General features: G+C 45.2%; 2 protein-coding genes across 7 annotated transcripts; both read right to left on the bottom strand.

Moving 5' to 3' along the window:
* Window positions 1-66: 66 nt before the first annotated feature.
* On the bottom strand, window positions 67-4,691 carry LOC135367090 (zinc finger protein 513-like). 6 transcript variants are annotated; one of them, XM_064600197.1, is made up of 4 exons: window positions 4,575-4,691; window positions 4,420-4,445; window positions 834-1,227; window positions 67-199 (listed from the first exon to the last, which is right to left on the bottom strand). In XM_064600197.1, the coding sequence occupies exons 1-4, from the start codon at window positions 4,676-4,678 to the stop codon at window positions 151-153; spliced, it is 573 nt and encodes a 190-aa protein (XP_064456267.1). In that variant the 5' UTR covers window positions 4,679-4,691; the 3' UTR covers window positions 67-150. The 6 variants fall into 6 exon arrangements, 2 of the variants coding, with proteins under 2 accessions (XP_064456267.1, XP_064456268.1); XR_010414360.1 differs by lacking the exons at window positions 67-199; window positions 834-1,227 and adding exons at window positions 1,934-3,833; window positions 3,976-4,020; XR_010414359.1 differs by lacking the exons at window positions 67-199; window positions 834-1,227 and adding exons at window positions 1,934-3,354; window positions 3,616-3,833 and having other exon boundaries at window positions 3,976-4,445.
* A 315-nt stretch (window positions 4,692-5,006) lies between these two features.
* On the bottom strand, window positions 5,007-12,468 carry LOC135367091 (very long-chain specific acyl-CoA dehydrogenase, mitochondrial-like). The gene is made up of 14 exons (XM_064600199.1): window positions 12,246-12,468; window positions 11,175-11,238; window positions 10,907-10,979; window positions 10,515-10,579; window positions 10,228-10,431; window positions 10,024-10,155; window positions 9,714-9,827; window positions 8,863-9,060; window positions 8,570-8,758; window positions 7,526-7,769; window positions 7,268-7,446; window positions 6,886-6,958; window positions 6,560-6,708; window positions 5,007-5,880 (listed from the first exon to the last, which is right to left on the bottom strand). Exons 1-14 carry the CDS (start codon window positions 12,311-12,313, stop codon window positions 5,743-5,745), a joined length of 1,890 nt encoding a protein of 629 aa, XP_064456269.1. The 5' UTR covers window positions 12,314-12,468; the 3' UTR covers window positions 5,007-5,742.
* Window positions 12,469-16,700: the final 4,232 nt, after the last annotated feature.

Below are 16,700 nucleotides of genomic sequence, written 5' to 3' on the forward strand. Positions count from 1 at the left end.
CTGTAGCTGCAAAATCTGCACGCATACGGTTTTTCCCCCGTGTGGATGCGCTCGTGTACTATGAGGTGGTGCTTTAACCTCGACGTATAAGAGCAAAATCGACAGGTGAACACAGCTGGAGGAAACGTCTGTGGAAAACACAATACTTGATCAGGCCACGACGGAGGCTTTAGTCCAAAGGGCAGGTCTCGAAAGGACTCTAAAATGAGACACACACAAAAAGGACTGATTTTTAATTAGCAATGGGTACTTTTTTTTTGCAGTAAGGTTAAAAAAAAAAAAAAAAGAAGCAGGCAAAGTAAAATAAGTGTGCAGAGTGACAGAAGTGAGAAATAAAAAAAAGTAATGCAAATCTATAGCCAGTCACTTCCCAAGTAGCTGACTGAAAAAAAAAACTAAAAGAAATCACATGTACAATGTGTGCACATCATGATAGAAATAAAAACCAGTGAGATAGGAGCACACAACAGATTCTTGTTCCTCTTGCTCTGTTTCCCCATCTCGGGTTTTCGTTTCTACCACGATTCACCGGCTAGCCTGCATTCTGTGTCTTCTTTACCTAAATCGGCTCACAACCACTCTAGGACACTTCAATAAATAGGTATCTTTGCAGATAATATAATAATTAATATTAATTTATAATCCTTTGCAACTTTTTGTCTGTTCCTGCAAGATAAACCTTGCTTCCTTATCTATTCAAAACATAAAGACAAGTGCGCAGAAACTTGAAACATCGCATGAGTCAACAAAAACGATTCACGCCAGCACAACGGCCACTTGCTGCCATAGCTGTGCTTGCAATTGCTCAACACAGTCGCTTCCAGAACCACTACCTCCAGTGTGTTCTTTCGTGTTCTTGTAACTGCTGCTTTCGCGAAGACGCGTACGGACAAGTGCTGCACTTGAAGGGCTTCTCTCCCGTATGGATCCTCTCGTGCCTGGTTAGCGTTGTCGGATGCGATGCCTTGTAACCGCAGTACCTGCACCCGTAAGGACGTTCTCCCGTATGCTTTCTCACGTGCGACATCATGTGTCCCCTCTTGGCTGTCGCGTAGCTGCAGAACGTGCACTTGAACGGCTTGTTCACCAAATGAGTTTTTGCGTGCCGAAGTAGGTTGCGCCTGCAGTTTGTCACATACGGACACAGCGTGCACTCGTATCCAGGACCTTCCTGCGCAAACGGTGTCGGATCTGAGGCCCCAAATCCACCTTGTACCTCCAAGGCACCTGAAATGGAAAGCGGATGCACCTTAGGAATATTTCTGTTGATACCAACCATGCCGTAGAACCTGCTACAGCGAACCTGCAATGAAAATATGAATGTAGCGAAAAATCTTATCGGGTCAATTTGGTGGTCATAGATGCTCGTGCTGTTTTTTCTCTCTCTACACTGATGACAGTTATACTGGAGGAAGTGATGTAGTGAAAACAAATAATTGGCGTAAGGCCATGAAGAAAAACATTTTTGTGCAGTTCCATAAGCACTTGGTATCATTATGAATAGTAGAAGAATCCTGATTTTGCAAAATGTAAAAAAAATTACTTAACAGAATGGGCTTGTATAAAGTGTATGTTTGATGCATGTTACTGCCTGTGAAAAGAAAGCATTCTGTAGTTTCTATGTGGTGGTAGAAACAACCAAGTACTGAAGTGAAGTTTCACAGAGGTCCAGCTAATGTCACAATAAAGATGTTCTATTGTGGTTCACTGTAGCAACTTCAAGAGTGTGCACTGAAAAGCACGCATGCTTGTCATCATTTGGACAGAGGCTGTGCTCCAAGGGTGTGAGATAAGGCAACAGATAGGGTTTTCTGCATTCTACCCAAGTAACAAGTAATCTAAAACGTGCTTCTTGCTCATTTCTGTCCAACAGTGGTCAAAGTGGTACTCAGGTTTTGCTTATATTTTGCTGTCCATAGCTCTTGGACTGAACTATGTTAACATTTTTATTCCCACTGGAATCGGTACAGACAGTGAAATGCAACCACGGATAAGAGATTACCTGTTCAGCTTAAGGGCCAGTTCAGGGCACCCTTATCAAGCCACACGTTTAGAACTCCCTTCTCTGGTTTTATAATCCTCAGGGTTAACCACTTTCTTTTTACAGTAGCAGTCTTCTGCTACCAATAGTGCTTCCCAATCGTCGCGCAAGTATTTTACACAGTAATCGATAGGAAACAAGGAACCCTATCGTTTCTGGAAGTCGAGGACGTAAAACAGTGCCAGTAGATCTGCCATATATTTACCAGAAGATTAGAGGTTTCTATATCAGATAAAATGTAAGGAATAAAACACGCAAAAAAAAGAAAAAGAAAAAGAAAAAAGAACACTTCCAACACAAGAAAGAAAAGAATGAATAAGGTGGGATAGGAATATAGAGCAGTTGTTCAGAAAAATAAACTTAGATTGTCAGTGTGTGTGTGTGTGTGCGTGCGTGCGTACTGCTCAAGACACGGTTGTCTGAAATCGCCTGTCAGTATTTCCTTGACTGCCCTCAAAAATGTTGTACCAATATTGTATTTAAAGGTGGACCATATGCTGCATGTGTATCTCTCCAAATAAATTATCTTGCAACACCCCCAAGATTTGATATGGGATAAAACACGGGGTGGCGATTTTAGATGACTGTCGCAAGCGGTACATCTTGTATTCTCAGCACTGCAGGTGTCAGTTCTTAGAAACAACGCCGATGTCGTTGTGAAGGACATATATGGCACCTAGCTTACCTTGGGGCACACAGGCACTCCTTAACCATTGGCAATCATGACGGATCTATGCTAGGAATTGTTAGTATCTAGCCACGTGGCACGATAAGGGAGCTCTGGACTTTCCTTTTAAAGCATGCACAGACACTCCTATACTTAAAAAGATAAGTTTGCGGTCTTCAACGTATCTTCGTAAAGGAAAGCGCAAAAACCGGCACACCGTACTGTCCGTGCAATCCTCCTATCATTAGTTTTCAGCCCTGAAGCAGTCATTTCTGATGTGTTCGCAAATGTTCTGTGAGATGACATTTCGTTCTTGCTATGTATGCGCACAAGCTGCACTTGTAGGGTTTCTTCCCCGTGTGCTTGCTCATTTCATGCTTTGCCACGTTCGTCCCGTCCAGTGACATGTAGTTGCAGAACCTGCACTTGAAGGACGCTGCCTCAGAATGCCTCTGCTCGTGCAGCACGATGCCACCCTTGAATGTGGTCTTGTACGGACAAAACCTGCATTTATACGCTGCTCGCAATCCTGCGTGAAGCCTGGTACACCACAGATCGGAATAGGAAGTGTAAGGTGTGACGACGGTGGTCAGTCCTTGCACCGAAGAGGACGTCCGACTTGATGCAGGAAGGCGGTCGACGGCCCCTGAAAAGAAGCTACGGTTTAGAATGATTGGTCAGAATTAAAGTGCTCATCCTCTCTTCATGATAACAAAATGTCATACAGTGGGCAGTTCTCACTATGAATGTCTTTTTTTTTTTTCTCAGATACAAAACTGCAGAGTACAATAAACTTCTGGGTTGCAGAAGATCAGAGCAAGAACATAACATATAGTAAAGATACGTATGCACAGATTGGCATTCGACCGTATAAGACAGAGAAAATGGCAGCAATGTATATAATCACCAGTAATGCACAGAAATCACATCATAAACAGTTGACAAGTCATCAATCATGCCCTCTAAACATGAAGGCATTCTTGTAAGTCGTTACAACAGCTCTCTGACGCGTGTGCACCATTTCATCCACACTAGATGTAGTTCACTATTTATGCGTAACAACAAAGCACGCCGAAAGAGTGATTTCTCTTCTAGTTGTCAGCTTGAAGTGTACTTTCTCCATCTCTGAAAACAAAACAAAAATTAGAAATCACGCAACAGTGTTTTTATTCTTTCTTGTGGTGGTATTCAACAAAATGCAGGCAAAACGCACAGGAACAGACAAACGCTTGCAGTGCAAAGCAAAAGCAAATTGGAAGACACATACCACCCAAGGAGCTGTTTCCCTCATCGCTTTTAAAGTTCCCATGACCTGAAGACAGTTCAATGTGCTCAAGTGAAATTTGGGCAGTCTTCCACCAGAGTGCAACGAAGACAAATGAAAACACTGACGTTCAAGAGTTTATCTGCAAACGTGCAAACTCTCGGCAGGTTCATAATGCATTGCCAAACGTGAACTCACGCACACACGCTCACTTTGAAACTGAACTCGCAAGCTTTTGGAGAAGTTTCCTACTTGCTACGCTGGAGCTCACAGATTTACGGAAGGAACACAACGACAGCATTCACAAGCATTATTCAGACATAGTTGGGGCAAGGATAGCATGTCCTACTTGTGACCGTCAAGCGTGTGGAATTTATTCAGATTCACTGACTGAGTAACTTGGTTGACTGCCATTTCTAAGCGTAAATAAAACACCAGGCCACGTACCACCAGCAGGGAAAAGGGAACAGTCACTGCGAAAAGGGAAAAAAAAACATGTAAATTACAGAGTACTACAAAACTGTCAAAACTCAAAAGCATGATGCGCTATGCAACCCTCTAGAACTTTTGCGCCTTGTCTTAGACTGTCACAGTTCGCTCACATGTTTATAGATGTCATTGTAGTGGTTAAAAGGAATATTAATCCAGGGCAATACCCGCCCACTTCATTCTCAAAACAAAGTGTTGTTGTTTCGATGTCTTTCATAACTGCTCGTATGAAGAACGCTGGGAACCAGGCTATGATAGACGGCGCCACATGCCCACCTGTCAAACTCCTATGGTTTCGGATACGTTCGTCTAGCGCGGAACCGCTGAGAACTTTTACCCATGACCTACTTGCATCCATCTCCTTGCAAATGATTGGTTTCCCATTTCGTTAGTAAATACATTTTGCGTGCGAGAAGGACTGTACGTGTTCGTGCAATCCTCTTTGCACTTGTTTTATGTCTGCTCACCAACTAGTGGATCAACTATTGTTATTAAAGTAATGGCCTGTGACACAAGCCTGTCGTACATAATAAGACAACAACGCGTTGGTGAATATAAAATATATTTTCTCCATATCACTCTAGCTTACTGTCACACACAAACCATGTAACACAGTCCTTTATACACGAAATGATGTATGCAACATGATGCTAAATAGTGTTTCGGTAAAAATAAAATTCTGAAGTATAAGTATTCCACAAAAATTGCATATGCATGACCAACAATAAGGTAAATAAAATTAGGGACATTAGTCACAAGGGCTATACCAGTAATATCATAAACAAAAATTGCATTGTTAACAATATCCCAAGCTTGGGGAACGGCAGTTTGCACACCACCATAGGATCTATGGTTCACAAGACGCACAATAATCGTACTATACGCATTTAAGTACAAAATAGCTTCCACACTGAAGGTTTTGTACTAGACACACGTCACTTGAGAACAGTGAGAATGCAATTGGTCAATTAACAAATTTACCACCACTTTTCTACACAAATACTTTGACTCATTAATCGAGGGTTCACTATGCACGTCAGAGACGATTTGATTTGATATAAATATACGATGCACGTGTGACGTAGATATGGGCTTGTTTTAATCCAACGACATTTACCGGCCCCTTTGAGGAAGGATTTCCGCTGCCAGGTAGTCCTGTATACTTCCACTGTCATCCAGGTGTAATTTCTTTGAAACATTGTTGAGTTCCAAACACAACAAGGCACAAACTGTTCATCTGTCTGGCCTTGAACAGTTTTAATTGTCGCAGCCCAGACAGCACTAAACGTTCAGAGGGTTGTGCGGAACAGGGCCACCTGTGTCACACATTTCTTTGGCAACTGCTTGCATTTTGTCGAAGTTCGAGAGCTTCTCTCCTGAGTGAAGGGATCCCAAGTTGTTCTGCACTCGTTCCGATGCCTGAAAGTGACAAAGATACCGGGCCTGAACTTTACAACCCCCAAATCAGGGTTGCCACATGGCAAAAGCTGCGAACCAATTCAATGGAGGAGAAAAATTTGTTTCGCCTCAATACGGGGCGTCCCAGCAAAATGCGAACAGATTTTTTTAGAATATATAACATAGCACTTTTTTCGAGGTGAAGTCAATTGCAATATATAGCATATGCTGAAGGACACTCATTAAGAGGGCACCAGCGAACTCTTAAGGCAATGTCCTAATTAACTTTCATTAATTAAATTTTTAATTATAAAACCTACGAAGTTGTCTCAATGAGAACATCAGTCCCTTCGGTCACCTGATACCGTAGCCGTTTTCAGAACAAAAATCCGTTCGATGGATTGTCCGCAAAAAAATCGTGAAGGAACACCATTCTTTTCTTTATTTTGTTCATTGCGCGTTTCTGGAGATGCACAATGAACAAGAAAAAAAAAAGTTGTTCCTACACGAAATTTTTGCGGCCGATCTACCGGACGGATTTTTGTTCTGAAAACGGCTACGGTATCAAGCTACGGTTTTGGCTACTTGTAGCCAAACCAATCCGGCCCCAAATTTCTAAAACGTACAGTGTCCTGACAGATATAACGCAATGCTGAATTACACTACTACTAATGTCAGCAACTATTTTCCCTCCGCATACCTCACTGCATATGACATCAACCAGGAGTGCCTCGTGATTTGCAGTGGCATATTCCTTCTGAATGGCACGTGTTGCCCGAGACAAGACCACGATCATGGCGTAGATGTCAATGGCACTGTTTGCCAACCGGGTCAGTAGAAACTGTTCATCTAGGTGGAAGCAACATGACAGGCAACACATTAAAACGGGAACAATGGAAGTAGAGAGCTACAAAGCTTGTCAATACTTCATAATGTTCTACATTATCTATGGTAAGGTAACAGGAACTGCATAGCAAGTCCTCTGTATAAAAATCAAGTTAAACAAGCATATAAAACGTAACTTACTAATAATATTCTTGCCATATTTCATTAGTAGGCTCTCTGCAGAAGCACCAAACATTTCAATGCTCCTTGATGCCTGACCAAATAATAGAGAAACACATTACAACGCTTCCACATAAGGAAACCAATATCAAGCATGGCAACACTGCTCTACCTTGAAACGAGGAAATAACAGCAACAACCAATAAATATTGTGCTATAGTAATAGTACCAACAAGATCCTACTACCAGCCATGCTTTCGTTGTAAGCCATCGATACGTATCAAAAAGGCAACCCTGATTGTCAACTTGGCCCAAAATATAGTGAACTGTACTCAAAATTGGAAATCTCAATTAGCTACCATTAACATCATAAGACGCAAATGAAGGAGAAAGAGAAGTATACCAGAGCAGCTGGGGTTGCAAGTCGACCAGGCACATATTCGCAGAGGGAGCCCACGGTACTCAATCCCACTGCACGCCACACACGTTTAGATCCGTAGTCGAGAATCAATCCGAGATGGGCAGTGGGGTTTCTCATGGCCCTCTGCAGGTCTTTCAGGTGACCTCCAGCAAACTGTAGTCCTGGACAACATGTACGAAATTCAACACTGTTTTGCCCCAAGTGAAAAGATACGCGAATAGTACTTTTAGGCAGGCGTACCCTGGAGTGCAATAAATAGGCGTAGGATGTCGTTTGCGCCCTCAAAAATGCGGAAGATACGCAGGTCCCTCATAACTCGTTCGAGGCCCGCCTCCCTCATGAATCCGATGCCACCGTGTATTTGGATCGTCTCGTCGGCCGTAAACCAGGCACTTTCGGAGGCTGTTATTTTTGTACACGCAGCCTCCAGGTGGTAGTCCGTGAAGCCTCGATCCATGTTGCCGGACAGCATGTACGTCATGGACTACGTAACAGACATTGTTGCAATGAAGCATGCTTCCCATTTCAATGTACGGTACACAATCACTGCAGTAAACAAGAAATGTGTGAGTGTTGTAGTATCAGTAGGGCCATTTAGTGAACAAGATAAGTATTTAAAGATATTGAAGCATTCAAATAATTTATTTCACTAAAAGACAAGCTTTCGGACCGAGTCCGTACTGCATCAGGTGTGATACAATGAACATTGGTACGGATATTTATGCTAATGTACACCAGAGAAAGGGGACAAAGAAGGCGGCGAGGAGGAAATACAAATTCTTGCTAGAGAAAATTGAGAGAGCGAAAAAAAAAAAGAAAAAAAAATGAAGGCGATGTACAGTAGGAGTGTTACGGGAGACAAAAATCGTTTAGTGCTGTAATGCAACGATTTATGGAAGTTTGGAACGTTATGAGAGTGCTGTACTGTACGTAGCAGAGCAGAATTCCGTGCGGGATGCTGACACAGACAGACAAAATTTTGAGATTTGCTAGTCCCAAAAGTCTAGTTCCTAAATTCAGTTTCATGTTCCTAGTTCCCCGTAGTCCATAGCAGATGCTGTACCAACAAAAAAAATTACAAAAATCTCATTACGTCATAGAAATGCCTTTTTTCAAGTGACAATGCGTGAGAACAACTTTTTTATGAATTAGCAAACAGAGTGGAACTCTGTCGACAAAACTAGTCCGACGACATACTAAAAGGAGCTTCATTGTCACCACTTTCGCCTTCAAGCTGGCATTATATTCCCTTCAAACAAAGCGATAAAGAAATGTGAGACTCACTTCAGACACGTACAACGCCATCGCCATACGCGCTATCTTCTCCTGGATACTTCCGTATGTGGCCAGCTTGTTACCAAACTGAGACCTCATTGTCGCATGTTCTGTTGCTCGTGCTATGCAGGAGCGCATCGTGCCACACAAGAGCGCCGCCATGCCGAACCTGCCATTGTTTAAGATGTGCATAGCAACCTGGGCAGCATTACAGTAGGCAGTCAAATTCCAGTTCTTGACAGTTCTCAAATGTCGTTAGTACCAAATCTTTTCTTAGATAATTCCTAATCTTCACACGTTACCTTGAAGCCCTCGCCAACTTCTCCCAAGACATTTTCGACGGGTACTTGAACGTCGTCAAAGTTGACCGTTGCCGTGTTGGATGCTCGGATGCCCATTTTCTTTTCCGCCGGACCCGAACTCACGCCCTTGAAACTTCTCTCCACAATAAATGCTGTGATTCTGTCTTTCACCTCTCCGGAATCTGTCTTGACGGGTGTCTAGAAACGGGGCAGAACGGAGGGCCATTTTAGAGTAACACTGCTGCAGTGCAAGCTGTAGGTGTACACGAGAGGAGGATGCAGTAGTTGCAAACAAAACTACTTTAGCAGACATGCAGCGAAATGCTGGCAAACACTAAGCAGCACTTGCTTCCACAAGCGCGAGCCTCTCCTCGTGCTAGTGTACATAAAACGATGATTTTGAAGCAACTACAAAAAAAAAAAAGAGAACAAAGCAACAGAACAGCGGCCGTGGTACATATTTAGAGCCTGAAGTTTTAGGGTTTTACCCCATTCTTCCCCGAATTGAAGGTTGCCTCTTTAGGGTGAACAACGATTTTTACCCAGCAAATTGCCCTCACTGGGATGTCTGTAGGAATGCACTAACTTACTTGTTTGGCAGAAAAATGCAGTTACATGACCGTTTGTACCAAACCGCTACAATTAGTTTGAGTAACTGAGCCCGATTTCTCCCCAAATTTAGCGTACTGGAAGTTTTTTCACCCGAATTGGCACAAATTTAGTGCACACGTTTATTTACCCAATTTTTACCCCCCCGAATGTAGGAAAAAATATTTCCCGAAAACTTCAGGCTCGATACATATTGTGTACATGGCACTAAACTGTCGTCGTGAAAGGCTGATGGTCCTCACCTGTGCAAAAACAGTGAAGATATCTGCAATTCCACCATTACTGATCCAAATTTTGCCACCGTTAAGGATGAAGTGCTTCCCATCAGGCGAGGGAACGGCGCGGGTTTTAATAGACTGCAACAGATACATCGCGCAAAATAAGTGGCTTTCCTTCCAGATGTGTAGTATATCCAGTTGTAGAAACACCGGATGAGTGTGAAAGTGTAGTGATGACATACAATATTTCAGAAACTGCAAGTAACTAGCATTTTTTAGGCAGCTTTTCGTAAAGTCTCAGCAATAAATACATGGAACAGAACACTGTCCATACCATGGCATCTGAACCGCTAGTGGGTTCCGTGAGACAGTAGGCTGCAAGTTTGTCGCCAGCAGCCAGGGAAGGTAAATATTTCCTCTTCTGTTTCTCGTTTCCAAACAGTAGGATACCCTTGAAGCCTATTGACTGTAACATAGAGCATAATGCGTCATAAAGCACAATGCAATCTGCCATGTAAGTTTGTTAACATTCACTTGCCTGGTGAGCACCCAGCGCTATTCCGAGCCCAATGTCAAATTCACCAATGGTTTCACTGAGACGTGCAGTTTGACAGTTGTTGGCTCCAATACCTCCCATTTCCGGAGGCACCTGCATGCCGTACGCACCGAGCTCCTTCAACCCTTCTATCGTCGCGTCGGAGAATTTCTCTTCCATGTCGTTCTGCTTTGCGTCATTTACTTCCTGTGAAGCGGATGAACGTACTTTGAGAAGTGGTGGACGCTTCGACTGGCTTCCCGTGCATCTAATATACTGCCCTAACTCACAGTCAGAAATTTATAAACGGGGCCAAGAACCATTCTCAATGTCTCGAGCTGGTCATCTGTCAGCACTGAAAAGATGTTAGCATATTTACTACTAAGCATGGAACGATTGATAAAGAACCACTTAAGTATCGGTGGACATGGCAACAGCCAAACAGACAATTATTCCATAGAAATTAGTGAAATAGTGTTTTTGTATCTGTTTCAGATGGTTAAATTAACACTTCTTTCTTACATACCGAGGCGATAGATTGTGATCAATAACTATTTGTGTAGAAGTACGAGCGGGGAGATTTTTATTTCTGTAACAAGAGATCTTCATATTCGATAGGCTTGGCTTAATTTCTCACAAAATTTAAACAGCTGCTGTCACAAGAAGGTTCTTCTACACCTACCATCAGGAAAAGGGAACATCTGTTCCATGTTGGCTTCACCCTTAAAGATGTTCATTAAGAATGAATTGGATTCCTGCAAGGACGGAAAACGATTATAAACACCATATCAGTAATTTATATCATCTGATAGGAAAATGCAGGCCCGTTCTCAAGAGCTCCCTGTTTTCAATGTATGTAGCAAAACAATCTATTTAAAGGGTGCATTAGTCCTCATTTGCCTGCCCCTTGAAGCACCCAATAAATACTGTCATTTCCAGTCAATACTGACCATTTTCTTAAAGCTCCTATTTCTTCCTCTCCTTGAATCAGCACCTGATGAGGTAGAGGTCAACCTGCGCATTATAACTGATTATGCGAGGTTTGTACAAAGTGGTTGACATATAAATAACACGCCAACCTGAAGCACAGAGGGGCTAATACATTGTTGTAATGAGACAACACCGGAATAGCTGGTACATATATAGTAAATACCAAGTTAGAACAACAAAACACGCATTTCTAACACAGCACAAGAAAGAAACATGAAGAGACAAGCAAGGACAACACTCTAGTTGTAACTAAGATTTATTTCATCAAATCAAAGCTTTTTATGCTACGCGTCGATGACCTGCCTTTTTTGTCTTCTCGTTTTTGTTTTCCTCAACTGTCATGAAACATCCATGTCATGACATTGATATGTTCATCTGTCATGGCCCTACTGACAGATCTCTCTCCCTCTCTGATGTGTGCTATCACCTCAGCGTGTGGAGTAAACAGTAGCTCACGTATCACCGATGCAGATAACGAAGAACTTTGAACATGTACACATCCGGGTGCATCTCACTTAAGGAAATGATATTCAGGAAAAGACCGCGACAATGAGATCACCGAACCTCCGCTAGATCTGCACTTAATTTAAGTGCCGTCTGCCACGGGATCGTTAGTAAAGTACAGCCGACATATCTAAGCGGGTAGTCCAGTACGTTCTGCCAGGGAAAGTGAAACTCGTAACATATGCCGTTTCGCTGCTGCGATTACATCTGTTAGTAGGTCAAGGGTCCCTTTCAAGTGTCGAGTCCGTAAATGCTCGGCTACAAGTGTAGATGCCCCACTCAACTTCAGAGATATCGAGAAGAAAATTGCAAACCTGCTGACACTGTGAGGGATGACTGAGAGGTATGACAAAAAGCGTAAACACATCAGCGTATAATGAAGGTCTTCCATGACAACAAACGCAACATCACGTCGAAACATACATGCTACGTCTGAAAAGAAATAGACACTCCACTATTCGTACGTCGTTTCCGCATTGGAAGGTAAAAGGTGTTTTGCTACGGGGTACAAGACATGCAACACATACCTCACAAGTTTCAGCAATTTCATTCGACAGCTGTGGGTACATATCACTGACGCGGCACTTCGAAACATTGCGAAGGTCCTCGAAGATGAATACTAATTTGAAAATAAGATGTTACCAATCGCGGAGAGCGTATTAACGAACCAATTCGTACTCCCGTGAGAAGAGAAACCTCTAGTTCGTTTTTCCGCAGTTTCCGCGTCCGCACGCCATCTACTGATGTCGATGCCGACGACGGTGCCCTTGTGGTAACCATGTTGGTTGCGTGCTGACAGCGGGTGGGCTGGTGCAGAGCCGCTGGGGTGGTGGTAAAACTGGCAATAATAATTAGGAGTAGATTTACGCGAAGGTGAGTCAGCCTATATTTGTTAGGCGACATGTTGCACGTGCCACAGGCTAGGACCGGTAGGACAGCGGATAACTTGGACCACGTGGAAGACCCATTGGTAGACGCGTAGACGTTAGACGTGTGCGCCAAGGTGGTGGAGATCGTGGTGATGGCACATATGGACCGCTTGCTGTAATCGGCCACACTCAAGCGGGCAGGGGGGAACGCGCGTCCGTGACTGACTTCACTGGGAACTGTGTCGGCATTTGAGGAAAACCCGGGGAGAACATACAGACAGTACAGCCGGCGTCCGGATTCACAGTGTTCTTTCTTTCTACTCTTCCTGACGTCTGTTCAGTGATGCGAATTTAGAATGGACCGTGCTATGCAGTTGAACATATGACTTCCAGAGTACGGGAGGAAGTCTCGAAGTGGTGGCATATCTTGAAGCTGGGATTGTTGGCACTGATTTATCCAGACACCACCTACACTCCTCCCTCCCCTAAAAAAGTTTGGCGACCCCCACAACTTTTTTTTACCTTTGCATCCCAGGGCAGACCGGGTTTGTGGGTGGGTGGGCGGTTTATTTGTTGAAGCGCATAGTGGGGGAGGGGAGAGAGGAAATCCCATGTATAAACTGACGTTTTGGGGGGACGTGCAGCATGTCGCCACACTGGGCAGGCAAACATTATACGTGTAACATCACGACTCTATTATTATATTATTTATCCTTAGAAGTTGGCCCAAGACGCACACTCCCCAAGGGCGTTAGTCGTGACGCTGTGCTGTGGCTATGGGGAGCTGCTATACTGTTGGGCCATTCCACGCCTCCCTCCTTTTTCTTTTTTTGCTCTGTATTGGATTGGATGAAGTGGATGGATTGTAAAGGACCGTATCAAATTCTTAAGCCCAGCGCTGGGTGCGGAAAGTTCGAATAATATATATGAGAGGTTGTCCACAGTACCTTCATGTGGTTCAACGTCACCCCCCTCTCCGCCCCCCCCCCCCACCCCGTGCTTGGGATTCTGGATGGATAAACAACTGACTGTAGTGGAATACGTGCATCCGTCCACCAGGTACGTGTCTGTGGTGGTGGTGGTGGTGATAGGGCTTGCCGTTGTCGGCCTCACGTATGTGGGCAACGTCACGACTCACGCCCTGGGGGAATGTGCGTCCTGGGCCGACTTCTAAGGGAACTGTGCCGACATATGTCTGAAAGCGTCTGAGGAAAACCCAGGAAAAACCCCAGACAGCACAGCCGGCACTGGGATTCGAACCCGGGTACCTCCCAGTCTCGACACATCGACATCTGTCCACATCTTCTACCAATCAAAAGATGTCCGCGTCTGGACATCTTACGGCATACGAAGAAAGTGAAGTGCACGAGTTGTGACGTAAATGCCTCTGACGTTCACGTGCAAGGGTTGACCTAGTGGAAGAGCATTTGCCGAGTTATTGCGATATAAACTTTCAAGATGCCTAAGCGTCCAGCACGTAGACCACCACCCAGACGGCCAGCGGCGAAGCGCCCCTCCGGCAAGGCAGCACAGCCAAGCCGGAAACCAATGTCACCAAAGAGACAGCCAATCAGGAAACCAATGTCACCAAAGAGACAGCCAAGCAGAAAACCAATGTCACCAAAGAGACAGCCAAGCGGGAAACCAATGTCACCAAAGCGCCCTAAGCCGTCACCTCGAAAGTTAGTTTCTCCAGATTTCGACAGCGAAACCGTTCAACGAAAGAAGCCCAAGATAGCCACATCACCAAGGAATGTAAGCAAACAGGATCTCATTGCGAAGGCACTTGGTGGCGCTCGAATGGGACCGCCGCATGTTGCAACGCCTCCTGTCGCGAAAACTACTCCACTTTCGGCGTCTGTTGCACCAGGAAGGAAACCTTCAGAAACTGGTCTCGGTGCCTTTTTTGTGGAAGACAACGCCTCGTTGCTACAGGGCATTGCCGATGTAGGAATAAGTGTCTCACCGGAGGCTGTGGACCTAACAGGTCACGACGAAAGAACCATAGCACGCGATGTGGACAGTATTATGCGAGAAGCCAACAAAAAACTGCAAAGTGACGGAGAAGAGAGCCACGGTGAACATAAGCGCACAGCGGGAGAGAGTGAAGGCCACACTGAGGGAACGGAGGAAGAGGGTGAAGGTGGAACCGAGCGCTCGGATGGCTCGGACGAGTACTCGCGGTGGGGTTCCGACGACACGTCTGAACACTCTCACAGGCACCGCCGGAGAAGACGCTCGAGGAGACTGTCCAGGAGAGAAGCACACGAGAGAGAACATGGTCCGCGTCATCGAAGGTCGGAAGAATCAATCCTGTCTTCACCTAAGGGTTCTGAACCATACTCATCAGACAGCGAGTCGTCGGACCAGACTAAGTTTCGCCACAATATCGCGAAGGACGTGTCAATGCTTGCAACGATGATAGCAGACGAGAAAGAAATAGCATCGCCATTTTCTCACGAGAGAAGTCCTGAGAACGTCGCATCTACCGCTGGTAGAACAGGAAGAGAAGAGGTACCAGCCACTCGAATGGAAACGTCCACACAGTGCCCTGAACAATACTTGTATGCACGTTCCAACCAGAACCAGCTGTGGGGAGCTGAGAGTGCTCCGCCTGGCACATCTGCGCCTATTAGTCCAGTCCCATTTAGGGACATCGACGTCCCTCTCGAGGCTGCGTGCTTGCCATCATGGGAGAGCCACTCAAGGCATCCATATGAACGCAGTAGAGGAGACGATTTAACACGTGGTCATTGGACGGATGTCCAGCACGTGCACGTGGCCTCGGCGAGATCCCCAAGCCTGTGTAGCTTTCATCGAATTCATAATAGCGAGCCATGTGTCGCTTGTGAGGAAGAATTGCAGCTCAGCTACGAGAGGGCCACCTCACCTAGATGCTGCGTGTGTCTTCATAACCAGGACCATTGCCGCGCGTTGCACACGTATCCCTCCACCATGCCCTCCACCGAGGTACCTTTGTCGCAACATGTCACCAACGTGCACGTATACCCATCGGATAGGGTTATCTCCCCCCAAGGTTTCGTAGTGTGTCCATCCTGCAACATCCCGGGCTGTTATGACAGTGCCCATGTTTGCACGTGTAGACATCCACAACGCCTACCTTCAAGTCGCTCCTGCTTATCACCGCTGCATTGGGAAGAAGTGAACCCAACGCGTGTGCTTTTCGATGCTGGATACCACACCCCACCTGACACTCCTGGAAGCCCGGAGTGGTATGCGAACGTGGAATCAGGATTTAACGGCCCAGAACTTTACGACATTGAGCGTAGAGAAAACCGTGACCTTCTCAAGTCGACACCCTCGTACACGAAGTACGGTGACCCTACCAATAGACGAATGATTAGAAAACGAGGAGACTTCGAAAGCTACGATCGCCCCGATTTATTGCTTTCACCACAGGAGGCAGCTGTGACCTATACGGACGACGGTACATCGCAAATAACATTTGTTAGGGAAAGGACGACAATTAGAGGCCCCACAACCGACCAGCGTTGTGAATTTAGCTGGGAATACAACGGTGACCCACACCTTTTGCGAGGACGTCGTCCGGATCCCGGGCAATACTCATACGAGAGAAACGGGCATAGTGGATGGCTGAATGACAATGTCACAAGCAAACTGGACAGCTATCCAGCAGGTACGGTATGGCAAAAGCAAAAGTTTCCAGATGCTCACTACACTGGAGCAAATGCTTTCGGAATGCTAGAAAATCAATTCGTAGAGCCACCGAAGACACTTTACGCTGCACCACGTATGGTGCACGGGACAAACACGTTTACCTTCGAGACACCTCCATCAGACGTTCCGCATGATACGGGTGGATTTGGAGTCACTATCGGTGGTCCTTTCGGCTCTCGCAAATCTTGGGTATCACCAACTAGCCGAGGAGTACCAGAGGTCCGAGTAGAAGAGTCAAGGAGGAAGTGTTCAACTACACTGCGGAAAGACAGTGTGGCAAAGAAAGGCAAAGATGGTCAAACGCGTAAGCTAACTGCTTCAGCAGATGCAGTCCAAGGGGAGGTCGTGAAAGTACTGCAGGCACAGCTTGGAGTTAATGGACAAGAAACACGGTTAAGTGCGGATAAAATACCA

Source organism: Ornithodoros turicata, chromosome 8 (genome assembly GCF_037126465.1).
Source record: "Ornithodoros turicata isolate Travis chromosome 8, ASM3712646v1, whole genome shotgun sequence".
In the NCBI taxonomy this organism is placed as follows: Eukaryota; Metazoa; Arthropoda; class Arachnida; order Ixodida; family Argasidae; genus Ornithodoros; species Ornithodoros turicata.

Bases quoted from the DNA above. Each gene is read 5' to 3' on its own strand.
- LOC135367090 (XM_064600197.1), bottom strand. From the start codon at position 4,678: ATGAAAGACATCGAAACAACAACACTTTGTTTTGAGAATGAAGTGGGC. The intron at 4,446-4,574 runs GTGAGCGAACTG...CCCTTTTCGCAG, and splicing joins ACAATGACATCTATAAACAT to TGACTGTTCCCTTTTCCCTG. The intron at 1,228-4,419 runs GTACGTGGCCTG...TTTCCATTTCAG, and splicing joins TTCCCTTTTCCCTGCTGGTG to GTGCCTTGGAGGTACAAGGT.
- LOC135367091 (XM_064600199.1), bottom strand. From the start codon at position 12,313: ATGTTTCGAAGTGCCGCGTCAGTGATATGTACCCACAGCTGTCGAATG. The intron at 6,709-6,885 runs GTAAGTTACGTT...GCTTCCACCTAG, and splicing joins ATATGGCAAGAATATTATTA to ATGAACAGTTTCTACTGACC. The intron at 5,881-6,559 runs GTATGCGGAGGG...TGTCACTTTCAG, and splicing joins TTGATGTCATATGCAGTGAG to GCATCGGAACGAGTGCAGAA.